The sequence below is a fragment of the Pantherophis guttatus genome, chromosome 1, assembly GCF_059756535.1.
Source record: "Pantherophis guttatus breed Tessera chromosome 1, ASM5975653v1, whole genome shotgun sequence".
In the NCBI taxonomy this organism is placed as follows: Eukaryota; Metazoa; Chordata; class Lepidosauria; order Squamata; family Colubridae; genus Pantherophis; species Pantherophis guttatus.
The window spans coordinates 288,649,879-288,665,124 of record NC_142063.1 but is presented as its reverse complement, the minus strand read 5'-3'; the positions used below and the strand labels follow the sequence as shown (position 1 = coordinate 288,665,124).

Sequence of the window (15,246 nt, the reverse complement as noted above, 5' to 3'; positions counted from 1 at the left end):
CAGTGTACAGAAATTATTTGCTGTGATATAGTTATAAAAATAGCTAATATAAAATAGCGAAATCTTATGGATTCTTTGGGTTGCTTCAATTATTACAGATTTCTTACAGCGAAAGAAATCAGTACTGAAATAATAAAAACTATGATAATGTTAAAGAAAAGTTCAAGAACCACTAGTATGTGTTGTAAATAATGCATTTTAAGGAAGATAAATGGCGTAATTTTTTTCCTATACTCTCCTCTCTCTAGCAGCTACTTGTGCTCTCCAAAACTTACTTTAGAGAGTCAAAGGAAAATTTCTGAACAATTTGAAATAGGGCAACAGTTAAAAGAAAAAGAAATCATTCACATTTCTGCTGATCTTCACCCGGTTTCCAGAAATTCATTTTCTTAAAAATAGTTTCTCATAGACCTGTGGTTTGTTTGTAAATGTATAACAACTGTCTCTGGTAATTCCATTGCTGCCATTATGCTGCTAGATAGCAGCATAATGCTAGTTGTAGCAGCTCTGCTCTGCCCTCAACCAGCTCACAAAATTCCAGAAAATTTAACAATATTTCTTTCTTAAATCAGTACAAGCCAGCTCGAGCGTACCTCTGTCATGGACTGAGCCACATAGTTGAAAAGGATGCCCATTCCATTCATAAAGTTTTTCAGTAGGAGAGAAGAAGCTCCTTCCATGGACTTAACTGATTTCATTAATCTTAGAATCCACTTCATTGTTTATAGAAAAGGAGGAGCTGAATGATGTATGGCTGTTGACCTATCCTGACTATGAGCACAAACTCCCAAAGCCAATTCCCTGAAGATGGCTTGATCAGAATGAAGACGATGCACATCACCACTTTCAAACATATAGTACCAGACAATCAACTTTTGGAATTTTATCCCTTTCTTTCTGAAGAAAGTGCAAGGCAGCCTTAAGAGGGTCTGAATTTTCACAGACTGCTTAAAACCCTGGTCCAAAAGAAAATAAATTTGCATGGGAGAGCGATTCAAGAGATTCTTTAGAAGTTCCAGTTGTGGGAAGATGACTTTGGCTCAAAGACCTAATTGCCCTCTAGCAGCTTTCAGTCCATCAACCATAGCTGAAATTCCACCAACTAGTGTTTTTCATAATAAACTAACGTTGAAATATGCAATTATTATAAGTTCCACTCCTACCTGGATGGTTGCTCCCAAACTGTATGGAAGATCACTATTCTCGCCCATTGCACTACACTTATTATTTGTAATAGTTTTATCTTTTTCTTATGCTATTTAATGTAATGCTTCTGAGTGCAATCTGTCAGGGATTGAATTGAGATTCGATCTGTCTGCCAGTGCCAGTTCCACTCTGTTGAATCTGACTACCTGAGTCATTCCATTACAGTCCACTTCTCAGTTGTATCACCATCTGAGATAAACAGGCAGTAGTCAGAGAGATCATTTTTATTGGCTATGGTGTTTTGCATGTTAAATGCCATTCTCAGAAGAGCTTGCTAGGTACCCAGGCAAGCTACTTCTTAAGTGCTCAGATTTTTATCAATTGAAAACTTTTAACTAATCTTCCATGATTCACCCTGTTTTACATTGCAGATTTTACTTCTTTTGAATTTTACCTCCCTCTTTAATATCATTTTTAATTTTTTTGTTAAAAGTCTGCATGGCCTTGGAAACATCCAAAATATTATTACATAAATTTTCATCAATAAACAGAATTCTGAATAGTATTTAGGGTGCAGTAAGAGATCTTGTCTATGCCATTTCTCAGAATGTGGTTTCTTCACAATAAATACTGGAAGAAAAATGGTTTTGGTTAATTTAGTCATACTGAACTACTAGACCAGGGAAGTCAAACTGGCAGCCCACGGGCCGGATGCATCACATGCAGGCCTGCAACATGACGCAGCAATTTTGACACCTGTGTACTAATGGGATAAGAATAACTAACTTATTCTTTTATTCCGACATTTCAACAATTCAATAATGTTATCTTAGTAGCCAAAATAGAGCCCTATTATACTATGCGGTGGTGTACCAAAAATCAGGTCCATATTTACTATATGTTAAATTTAAGATATTAATTACATATTCAAATTTGTTGCCATTTTCTGCTAAACACAACTTTAGTCATTCAACTCATGACCTTTGAATATTCCAAAGTACAGCAACATTTTTTCTGATATTTGAAATTTTAATGCAATGATCTTCTTTATGTCATCTCTTGGCCTTTGGGGCCTGAATTTGGTGAATTTAGAAAGAAACTTCATAAATAGGAATAAAACACAGTCTGGGGGTGCATAGGTTAGTGGAAGTAATGTCTTCTACAAATGGACCAAAAAAGAAGTTGAGGAACACCAAATCTCATTTTGTAGCTTTCTAAAATGTAAAGATGTGCAGACCAGAGTGATTAAAATAGGAAGGTGGTCATGTGATTATACTCTCTTGGAGTATCCTACTGCATCAATAGCATTTCCTCTTTTGTAAAAAATAAATAAATAAACTGGAGTTTTAACTATTGTTTTTGAGTAACTTTACATTCTAATATATTTGCTGTCCTGGAATATTATTATGTTGTTAGTAAATAATTTTATCTTCACAGTTGTATGATCATTAAAGGATCCCTTTATAATCAGCCTTCAGTCTCTAAGATCACTCTCTGGATGGCAGTAATACTATTCTAAAAAAGACCAGATTTCAGATGACCTCTAAAGATTTGTAATCATTAAACTATTAATGTGTATAATATGATTCATGCCTGACAGCCTTTTCTTCTCTTTTCAGGACTGGGAGACAAGTAAACTCTGATTTATGCAGCAAGGCCTCATTTTAAAATTAGACAAAGTAACTGTAACATTAGGACAAATGGAATTGCAGTTGTATTTATGAGGGAGGGAGAGTAGGAGAAAGAGAAAATGACTTTCTGCAAAGAGTAGCACTCAACCTATGTCTGCATTATTTTCATAATATCAAAAAAGTGAAACAAGCTCTAACTTGGAACATCAAGAACAGAAAAGCCAAAAGCCTTGTGATAGGAACCATAAATGCACTTTATTGGAGTTTTATTGGTTTTCAAATGTCATCGCTTCCAAGCCTTATTTCTTCATCTAACACAGAAGGACTCCCTTAGACTTTTATGAGATAATTTTGGACTGGAATGCTTTATTAGACTTGGAGGTTGGGAAGGATTCAGATTGTATGTGATGAGTCTCACTGACAACTGCAGGTATAGCAATACCTTTTTTCCTTACTGTAATTTAGTACAGCACAACAATTTAGTATTGTTAACTAAGCTAGCATTTTTTAAATAACATACTTGGGGATCATGTACTGAATTATGTTTCCAAATGTCCCTCCCCCTCCCCAAGATTTCTATAATTGCCTTTCAGGTGTGGAATCCTGCATCTTTATGGACCGACTTTTCTTCTATGCAGAGTTATTGTCCAAGAATATTGTGCTCAAAAGTTTGCTTCTGTGTGTCATTTGAGTAACAATTATTCCCTTTCATTAAATATAAAAACTACTAGAACATTCTATTGCCTAATACAAGTCATAATTAAAGCAAGAGAAAAATACATTGATATCCCTTTTTTCCCTCTTGAATCTATAGCCTAAAACCACTAGGAAAGATACTTTATTAAAGTGCTTTTAGTATTTGTAATAGCTGGCCTTTGGGTATGCTGGATGTATAGAACATCTTCATTTAATAAGAGTAAAGCAAAATAATGACTTAGTCACTTAGAGATACAGATCTTATTTGCTTAATCATGAAATGTGATCTTTCACCATGGGTTATACTGTGGTTAAAGGTGGATGCCTTGAATGTAATTTTAAACCATGGTTCCTAGTAATAGGGTTAAAATGATTCCATTTGTCATCTAAAGGTGATTGGGACTAGTCTGTCTTATCTTCTTTTTTGTCCTCTGAATGTAAAACCAATGAAAGAAATTGCCACAAATGGGGCCACTCCTCCACTGTTCCCAACTCCATTTTCACTCCCAATGTACCTTCAGGGGAGAGCCCATGAAATGGTTACCATAAGATGGAGATTGAGCATTAGGCTGTTTTACCTTTCTCTGAACTCATTATAAATTACTGTGTCTTCCTTCAAATGCAATGACCAGAACTAGACCAATAAAGCAGAATTATTATTTTCCGTAACCAGGAAACTATAGCTCGATTAATAGCTCTCCACTGCATTAGCCTTTTCTGCTACTGATCATATAACAGATGTTTAAATAATTCCTCTTAGGAAAATTTAGGATTCAATTAGGCTGAATGTGCACAACTAGTCTTCAGAACAGTGACCTTCTGCCTCAGAATTGTAGTCAGACAATATCTTTAGAGGCAGTCAATCAGTGCAGAGGCCACAGACAGGAAAAAGAGGAAGAGATAAATCATACCAAGTTTCCTACAAAATCAAGTAATGGGCATTTAAATTTCATTCTAATTTACCTACTATTTTTTTCTCCCCATTCATGACAAACATTTGAACCCTGTTCTCCAAAGGCACAGAATTTATTTATGTATTTGATAAATACATAAATACATATTTATGTATTCCACCAGTATACTTAATCTGAGTACACAATTGATTAATGATCAAGAAAAAGTAGGCCAGGACTGTACAAAGCATTTGAAAAGTGTGAATTTGCCAAGTGCGTTGGTATGCATAACCGAGGAAGGCCCAAGAAGCAATCGTGCCAAGGCTTCCAGAAGATGCAGGTGCTTCCCATTTGGAAGTGAGATGCTTTGCTTACACTTTGCAAAGAACTTCCTTTGAATGTTTTGCACAGCCTTATCTAAACACAAACAAACAAATAAAATTCAAACCTATACGTTAACACCACTGTAATCATTCATTCATTAATAAAAGCCTAGTGAAAGAGATGTGTCCTAGTTATTCTTCCAAATAAAGAGAGAAGGAGCCAAACACATAAGAGTATATGCCACAGTCTGGAAGCGGGGCTGATGATCCTCCCCTACATCCCAGAAAGATAGCCTTGAACGAATGGGACATCTTCAGAAAGGCATCTACTGCAACCTGGCATGCCCAAGCAGGTTTATAAACATACAAGTTGGTTTTTGATAGTCTTAAACCATTTATAGTTCTAAAGATCAGTAATACTATTTTAAATTGTGCCTATTAGGCAATTGGCCATGCAGATCCTTCAATATGGCATCATATAATCCTTATAGTTGGCATCAGTTTCATTTTCAGATCTGTTTCAATGTAGTTCCATTCAGAGTACATTGCAGCAGTCCACACAAAATGTAATCTAGGCATGGATAATTATCGCTACATCTGAGCTGAAATAGTTGCAACTGACATACTACCTCTAATTGTATAAAAGTGGTCCTTGCTATAAAAATCCAAAAACAGCTGAGAATTGATGAGAAGCTAATCTGGTTCATCCAGATGATGGACCTTTAACTCCATCCAAACCAGGCTGAATCTCCAGTTTCCTATTAACTAACAGGAAACTTCCACTTTTCCTGAATTCAGTTTCAGCTTGTTCTCTTTCATCCCACCCATTAATGGAAGAGGAGGAGGCATATGAAACAGTTTCAGATTTCTCCTTACATTTTCCAGGACATATAAATATACTGTAGTTTCACGCACTCCTAAGCGATGTTTACGGGACAGTACATTTACTTAGAAGAAAATGCCATAGTTTAAAAAGGATAACTGCTAAATGTGTAAGGATCTTTAATCATGGAGCAGAGACATATGTTGACTTAGTAATGTCCCACAATGTTTAATTGAGCCTACACCCTGGCAACATGCATAGGATTGCATTTTTCAATGTACATATAGAAATGACTTCAATTATTCCCCTACTCCTTGGAAAAACCATTCGGTGCTTACAGAGCAGAAGCTGTGATTTTAAGCACAGGTTTATATTTGTGTTTCAGTCAGTTTAATTGCCAGTGGAAAAGTTTTCCTAGTAAATAATCTCTCATGCATGCTGAATACTAACCAGCATCTATGATATCTAACCAATGGCTGTTTAAACTTGTCAATATAGTAAACACTATTTATCGTTTTCAGCCAGAGCAAATTGCTGCTTTGTTTGCAGAGAAACCCGGGGTGAAAAGAGTGCTGAGATGAGCAAGGATTATAAAGGTCATACTCACCTTTCCCTTCTGAGATTCTTATCGGCAAGGGGAGCAAAAGGAAAGCAAAAAGTGAATGCATGTGACTGTAATTTCAAACTAATACATTGAAATCATTAATAAAGATCTGAATTACTCTAGCTTATAAGTATATATATTGTGTTGACCAAAGCAGGGAGTTCTTGAGGCATTTGGTGATTTTCTTTAATGTCATTAAATATCAAAGAGCTATGTTTACTTGTTTGTTTCTATTTCAAAATATGCCTTTGCTAAATCATAAATGGAGGCTATATTTCTAGCAGAACTATTTTTTTAAAAAAAAAAGAAAAACATCTCCCTTTGGTTCTGTGCAAAGAATTTAAAAAGAATTGGTGAACCATGCAGGTTTTGTTCCCCAAACTTCCATTGTTGCCATTGTTCTTATCTTTATGTAATATTGATATTATCCTCATCATTATAGTTATATTAATGTTAATATTATTATAGAATGCTCTTAATTTTTCAAGTTTTGTAGAAATATTAATTTTACAAATCAATTATATTTGAAATTATTTATATATTGGGAAGAATCTCAAATTACAAAATTAGAAAGATATGAATTTGTTTTATGAATTATACTTTTGATATCTTAGCCAAATACTCTTCTGCAACTGGATCTGCCAAAATGTGCCTTGTGGAGTACGTTACAGTATATTTATTCCTTGTCACAATTTTATAGCATTTAATACTGTTTTCTTTCCTGAGATAATTACCTGATTACCTTATGTTCTTCCCAAATTCCCATCTTAGACTGTGACATAATTAATTTTATCTCTTAAAAATATTTAACTTTACGTTTTAAAATCAGCATTATGATTCCATCTCCTGTGTTCAAATAAAAAATTTAAAAATAGTTCAAATTCATTCTCAGTTAAATTTAGTAAACACTGTGATACATCTAATGGAGCTACTCCTTGAACGAAAGCAATTTCACAAATATATTTGTAGTGTGAGTGTGAGTAATCCTGTGCATAGTAGCCACTCAATTAGTGACTATTCTCTATTCTCTATCTAGTGACTATTATGGCTGTAATAAATAATAATAATAAAACCATTTTCTCACCAATGTGTATATTTCCAGCCAAGTTTCATGGCCTCACAACAAACACACCTTCAGCATGAAACTGATTAAGGTGTGATCAGTTTCATGCAACCGATGAAAGAAGACAGAGCATCTAATTAACTGATGAAGGTCACAGCCAAACTTGTTAATTTGTGGTTAGCACTTTTTAGGAAAGTGTTGCACTGCAGAGAAAAGCAGTTCAGGAACAGATAATGCAATTGTGCAAGGAGGGAAAAACAACAACAACAACAAAAGGGTCAGGCACAGAATTGGAGAATTTTATCTAAAGGAAATGGCGGCAATCAGTGATCTTCACAGTCTCTCACATACACATTTGCAACCATTTTGCTAAATGACAAAGATGTTAGAACAAATTGCAAGAATAGAGTGTGATTATCATTTTCAGACAGCAGCTGGAATTGCACAAGTGAAGCATTTTTAAAAGAAATCGAAAATTCTGGTTATGACTTTTTCAAAATGGGAACTCAGTGCTACAGTATTTTCCGTTTATTCAACAGTCTCTCTGCTTGCTTCTTTCTTCCCTCCTCTTTTCTACCTTTTTCCTGCCAAACAATTGACAAATAAATGTTCTATCTTTCAAAAGACTTTGTACTCAAAAGTCTTGTTGCATATCTTCTGTTGGAAGAGCTTGTCAAAAACAAACCCTCAAAGATGTGTCACAAAAATACTCATTTTATTAGAATAGGCTTTTTCATGTACTGGTAGTTCTTGACTTACAACCATTAGTGACTGTTTGAAGTAACAAAGTCACTGAAAAAAGTGACTTACGACTGTTTTTCACACTTATGACTGGTGCAGCATCCCCATGGTCACGTGATCAAAATTCATATGCTTGGCAACTGACTCATAATTATGATGGTTGCCATGTCCAGAGGTCATGTGATCTCCTTTTGTGACCTTCTGATAAGCAAAGTCAATGCAGGAAGCCAGATTCACTTAACAACCATGACAATAACTTAACAATTGCAGTGAATCATTTAACAACTGTGCAATAAAAGTTGTAAAATGGGGCAAAATTCACATAACAAATTTTTCACTTAACCACATATGTTTTGGGCTCAGCCGTGGTCATAAATTGAGGACTACCTGTATTGGAGCTCGTGGGGCTACTCTCGGCAGTTTATAACAATAAAAAAGTATAAATAAAACAGTAGTAAAATAATAGAATAATAACAGAAATGAAAATAAATAAGAATACATCAATATGGTAACGAAAAAGATGGACTGGTGGAGAGCAGAGAGCAAGTGGTGGTGGGGAGATATCCATCAATCCAGCAGCCACCTCTAGCATGGAACTTCTCCATTCAGTTCCCGCTCTCCCAACTGGGAATTCCTGCTCTCCCAACTGGCAGAGGCAAGTCTTCAGGCTCCTGCAGAAGGATAAGAGGATAGGTATAGATCTGACCCGAGACGGTAGAATGTTCCAAAAGGCTAACAACACAATTTCCATTGGCAATGTCAAACTTGAACAGAAGAGAGCCCTGACATACAGTAATGACTTCAATTGTTAGGAAGTGTTGAGGAAGAGTTTCATCATTAGTTACAGCTTCACATGAAGTTCTTTGCAGTATAGAGTCCAGCTCCCTAGTCCAAGCTGTGGTTAGCTTCTTTCACTCACATGGTATATTTTGCTCTTAGAACATAGTTCATAGCTTTATCCTTTCTTTCCTTTCTTTCTAATAGCTACACCATGACAGCCCAAAGGACACATTCTAAGCATATCATTTGGGAGTGGGTTCTGCTTTTTTACACTTCACTGGAAATGAATACAAGATGTACCTTTTTTTTCCATAGCAACCTTTTTTTTTAATGTTGAAATGTAGTCCAATTCAGCAAAGGCTCCATCCAACAGTTAAAGTTTCCCTTTGATTCCTTGCTGGGGGATGCTTACGACTTTGGTTGTCTTCATTTTTTAGTAGAGAAGTATCCTGCTTCAGTGTTGAATAAATACAAATCAGTAATTAAGCTTCCTGCCACTGAGTAACCAGAAGCTGATAGTAGGCTAGTTTTTTCTGATATGGGAAAAGTGAATCCCACAAACCCTCAGGATGTGCAGGGAGGAGGCTGCAAAAACAGACTGAAGACCCCAGGCCCTCTTCCAGCTCCTCACTATGCTTCCAACCCAATGGAAATGTATCTCATTGCTTCCAATGGAGATAAATTATTTAAAAACCACCTCCAGAAGAAAACATTTTCCATTTTCCATTCCAACCTGCACACTTAAAATATTTCCAAAGGGCTTCAGTTGTGCTATCTGATGCCAATCAAAAAGCAATTAACTAGACTGCAGTTATTCCTAATGAAGGATTTCAAAATTGATTATTTAAAAAGAAATTTGAGAGATTTAAAATGAGAAATCATTGACCTCTCTGTGCTGAAATAGAAAGTATGGCAAATCTGTTACAAAAACAAAACTGAATTGGATCAGAAGACGTAGGACAGCACTGAGCCAATGAAACTGCAATGAATTGAGAGCAGCTAGTCTGGGTTCACAGAGATTATCCAAACTAATGATTATTAGCGCTACCCAGCCATTGTCTATCCTAGAATGAAGAAGCTTAGACAAATAATCTTACCATGTAGTCCCAGAGCACTAACAGAAAAATGTTTTTATTTTGTACCTCTGTAGGTTGCTGCTTTCATGTAGAGGCAGCACAACTGCAGACAAAAGAGGGCAAATTTCAGTTTCCTTATTGATAATTCAGCAGAAGAATGAAGTGTCTCATCTCTAGACACTCTACAACTCTAATGTCTAGCCTCTTTTTTCATCCTAATCCACCTTCTTTTGACTCTAGGCAGCATACATTTGGCAAGAACAGCCTTTTTTTGGGGAGGGGGGTGTCACATACTGGTACTTGAACTCTAGATGTAAATGGAAATGTCAGTCTTTGTGCTCAGTTGCTTGTCCAAATGACTAATCAAGGTACCTGCCTTTTCTAAGATGATTCCAGATGACTATTTTTTTTTCAAAAATACCACAGAACTAAAATAATTCTGTGTATGCAGTTATATGTTCCAATGAACCAGTGATATACAAATATAACTTTTCAATCCAGTTGACAGGCCGTTTACACTCCCATACCTTTAATACTTAGAAGCTATATATTTATTTATTTTTAAATTTTTATTTTCCATTTTTCCAATTTACATAACAATAAGCATTTTTTAACAGTACTGTGTCATGTGTCTCTTACAGTTATCTACATTTATTTCTATACATTTTTGTCTAAGTGGTTAGAACAGAGAAATAAACTATATATTTAACTTGGTTATTGAATTAATCCACTCCTGAAATCAAACAATACACTGAACCATAATCTAGAGCAGTGATGGTTAATCTTTTCGGCACTGAGTGCCGAAACTGGAATGCGTGTCATGTGCATGCACGCGCACCAGAGTGCCAGAACCCAGAAGAGAGCATTTGGCCAGTGCACATGCGCATGGCGGCCAGCTGCTCTTCCGGGTTCCATCGCGTGCATGCGTGCTGGACAGCTAGGCCGGCGTGCATGCGTGTGCCGAAACTCAGAAGAGAGCAGCTGTCTAGTGTGCATGCATGTGACGGAACCCAGAAGAGCAGCTGGCAACGGCACATGTGCCCACATGTGTTCTGTGTGTCACCTCTGGCACACATGCCTTAGGTTCGCCATCATGGATCTAGAGCAACCAGATGGAGGGACAATTTTTTTCTATTCAGGACTTATCAGACTTACATAGGCAGAGATCCTTTAAATTGAATTAAAATCCTCTACCAGGAATTGAACTTGGAGACCACTGTCCTTTAGATGATTACATAATATACAGTGCATTAGCTTTAGGAGCTATCCAAATCCTGCTCCAGCAGGAGGAGTTGCAGGAGGAATGCATAAATCTATATTTAGAATGTTATATGCTGCCCACCGTCCACTGACCTCATCTTTCTGGTTTCAGAGCTTTAAAAAAAGAAGGTGGACCAGGGGTGAAATTCAGCAGGTTCTGACAGGTTCTGGAGAACCGGTAGCAGAAATTTTGAGCAGTTCGGAGAACTGGCAAATACCACCTCTGGCTGGCCCCAGAGTGGGGTGGGAATGGAGATTTTGCAATATCCTTCCCCCAGGAGTGGGGAGGGAATGGGGATTTTGCAGTATCCTTCCCCTGCCACATCCACCAAGCCATGCCCACAGAACCGGTAGTAAAAAAAAAATGGATTTCACCACTGAGGTGGACTATATGCACCACTATAAAGGCAGATGTCCCAAGAAAAGATCCCAGTTTCTGGCCAGCTAACATCAACAGTGCAAGTAGAAGGCTCGCCTTGTGTGAGCAATATTTCAGGAAATTGTGTTGGTGCTTTCCACTCATTATGTCTATGTAACGAGACTGAATGAGCAACTGCAGCAGAAGACGAAGGAATCAGAAATGCCAGCAGGTGGTCATGCTGTTTTGATACTGGCTGGTTTTCCTCTTTCACTCAGGTTTCCTATAACAGGATGGGAGATGGGCATGGAGAACAGATCTATTCTACTTTCTGGACTGGCTGATTGATTCTGGGATCCAGTGCTTGTTAGTCATCCATCCGCTTGATTAGACCAGGAAATGATTTTGCACACAGTTTAAGAACATAATTGGGAACAGAAAGTCTTTGGAACTACTGAAAGCTGCCTTATTACAGAGGAACCCTTTCAAACATTAACTACACAGTTTTCGAATGAAAGTGCAGTGGTAAAACTATTTGCACTCTGATTTTTTTGGTAGCATGCATGCCAAAATGTGGGCAGGAAAGGGGATAGAAACAATGTAGATTTTATAATGAAATGACATACTTGTTAGTAATTAAAATACATTTAATTCAGTGGACTTTGGATACAATAGAAACATTTTTGTTCTGATTTTATACCCATCCTGTTAAAATTTTATTGCAAATGAAGCCATTTGTGTTAATTATAGATGATTATGTTAATTGTAAAATGATGTGAATTGATGCAAAAGATAAAATCAGTTTCAATAGACCTACAGGTATAACAAACATCCCCTTCTTTTGAATGGTCCATTAACTTGAGATTTTACTGGTATATATCAAGAAAAGATTCGACAATCATTTGTCCAGGATTGAATTAGGACTCCTATAGGGAGTAGGAGGTTGGACTATTCCTCTTTAGGAATCAGGGGTGAAATCTACTTACCTTCCTTACCGGTTCGGAAGCGCACACACATGTCACATGCAGATCTTCTGTGCATGGCAAAACATTCTGCTCATGCGCAGAAGATAAATACATTACTTCCTGGTTAAAACCAGGAAGTAATGACACCCGGGTGGGTGGGCGGAGCTTCACTCCACCATCGCTACCAGATCACCGAACCACCAGCCAAGATTGCTACCAGATCGGGTGATCCGGTGCAATCCGGGAGCATTTCCCCCCTGCTAAGAACTCAAACCAGTATTCAGCAGAGTCAAGGACAATACTTGGAAAGGCATATAGTTTTTATTATTGATCCAAGAATCCTAATAGTGGAGAAAATTAGGCATTGCAAAATTAAGTGATCAAGTCCTTTTACAACAGCCCCAAGTTTTAAATTTTGTGTCCTTCTTCTATCCTTATAAGATCATTGACTTTTACCATTCATTTTTAGCCTTGAATACGGAGAGCACTTGTACTATGTTTTGATAAGTTTTGTCTCACCAACTTTGGCACTCACACTTTCTCATGTTCATTAAATTTATATGCCACCTAGGTCCATCAGAGAACATTTGCCCCTTGCAGATGGGGGTATATGGAATACTTCTGGGTAAAATGCAAATTTTTACTTTTATTTAATGTTTATCTTTCTTGACTAAATTTAAAAATATAAATCATTGGCAATAAATGACAAGAGAACACTAAGAACTCTACATTGGGAATGAAATTTGGCACTAAGGTTGCACCTTTATACCCCGTTTATCTGAATGAAGCCCCATTAATTTTAGAATTAGTTAGGCTCTTCTGAATAAACAGCTTTAGGGCTGTGTAATTTACTTTAATCCTCAGGTCTTTGTAATCCTCTGACATATTCATTTTCTCTGTTGTCTGGACAATAGTTTTCTTAAAAATAAACATTTCTCCTCATCTTTTTTCAACTAAAATCTGATGGTAAAACCATCTCCTGACAAGTCTGATGTAGAAGTCTTCGTTCTTTTTATAAAACACCTCTGTGATATATTTTATTTCCCACTGATTGATTAGCAGTGCTTGCTACTTTAACATAATACATTATGTCTTTTAACATAATACTTTACATACTTTATTCCTACCATTAGAGATAATAATCCTGTCAAAACACATTAGAAATCTCTGCCATTCATCTGATTAAATCGGTTTGTTTCTACACCAGTAATCAGACTTTGGTTTTAACTACGAAATTCTGACTAATGCGATGTGCAGACCTTGAATGAAGGAGTGCCAGCCATTCAAGGAAGGATCTCAGATATTTTAATAGCCACTGGAAGCTGGATTTCACTAAATAAAGCTTCTCTGGTGCTAGACATACATACCATTGAGACTGACTGCCATGATTTCTCCTTCCTTTTCTTCCTTGTAGTAAATTTACATACTACCTTTACATTCAAAGACTTCCAAATAACTAACAAAAGGAATTAATCAAAATGAATATGATGTAGATTGGTTATGAAAACATCCACATTGCACTGCTTCCTGATTTGTTTCTTCCTGTATCTTCTAGGCCCCTGGAGCTGCTTAAAATTTTTAAATGTATAACCATTGCCCAGGACAAGGAATTCTGTGATTTTGGAGATTCCCTGAATAACATCTATATATCATGAAAGTACAATTGACAATTTATCAGGGCCCCTAAAGCAGAGTACTTGAAGAATAAGGGTCTCTCAAATCAGAGAAGGGCCCCACTGACAAACCAGACCATCAAGATTTGGGCCCCTAAGGAGCTGGCCCTATATCGTCTTTTAAGCCTATATGTTATGGCTTCTTATGCAAATAACTGGAGTATCTCCCTCAGTTGTATATAATATTGAACTGGTTTGTCTCTTTAAGAGTTGTTGATATTTTGGCAACATACAATTTTATTATATTACAGGTGTTTCTTGTTAATAAAGTTTCCATAAAGTTGACAGGGCCATTCATGTGTTGAACAGTTTTACATTCACTCATGCCTTCAATCCCATGTGGAGGAGGAACATGGAGAGCTTTAAGGCCTGCAGCCTAGTTCAATTATTAGAAACCATTCAGTTAGATCATACTAACTTGGTTACAATTTAGGCACAGGAAGAAACTGTATTCACCTCAATATTTTGAAAAAGTGTTGTTGTAATGCTTATTATTTTGTGCTTTATATGTTTTTGCATGTTAAGGTATTTTCCAATTTTATGTGCCACTTGGAGTGTATTACATGGCAGGTAATAAATTTAAATTAACAACAATAAACATTCCCAAGCACCATCATCTGGAGTAGGAAAAAATCCTATTGTCCATGTAGAAACAGGCACTGTGTATAAAGTATATAGTGGTGTTTCTCCTTGTGAAGAGGTATTGGCCTATGCTACACTAAGAAGCTGGGTCTGTGTATATGATATGCAGAGAGCTCTTTTCCACAGCAACCACATGTCTAGATGGCAACAAAGCACTCCTATCATAGGCGATAACAGAGGACACATTGCTACTGTACTTTGGCACTAGGACACATATTGCTTATTTAGCTCTTTACTCTCTCACGTGTGCTCAGAACAAGTGAGGCACAAACAGAGTAGGTTACCTGAACCTCTCTTGTGAGCCCAGTGCAGGAAAGCATTTCAGTTCCTCTTCTGGTTTTCCATTTCCACAGGTCTTGGATCTGATGGCAAGACACCTTATCTGTGACTTAAACATGGTTGCCCTTAATTACTTCTATGCCAACTTTTCCTATTTGCACATGATTTTTCAAATGCAATTTTTGGAAGGATACTTGGTTCCTAATTCTGATATCATCAGGAGTTGCTGTGCCCTGTTCCTGATCAGTGCTATATAACTGCTGTATGAGATGATGTTCCAAATTGCTAATACT

At 36.8% G+C, this 15,246-nt stretch overlaps 1 protein-coding gene across 4 annotated transcripts in view; it reads left to right on the top strand.

The window, feature by feature from the left end:
• Positions 1-6,238, top strand: part of KIF6 (kinesin family member 6) — a 126,556-nt gene extending 120,318 nt beyond the window's left edge. For 2 of the 4 annotated variants that reach the window (XR_015731483.1, XR_004593013.3), the window contains 2 exons: positions 2,766-3,207; positions 6,034-6,238. Coding sequence is in view for 2 of the 4 variants with exons in the window: in XM_034428018.3 (XP_034283909.1) it covers positions 2,766-2,782 (17 nt within the window). In the remaining 2 variants the exon portion in view is untranslated. Of the gene's footprint in view, positions 1-2,765; positions 4,808-6,033 lie in introns of those variants that run through there. The other 2 variants (XM_034428018.3, XM_034428017.3) reach the window with 1 other exon arrangement.
• Positions 6,239-15,246: the final 9,008 nt, after the last annotated feature.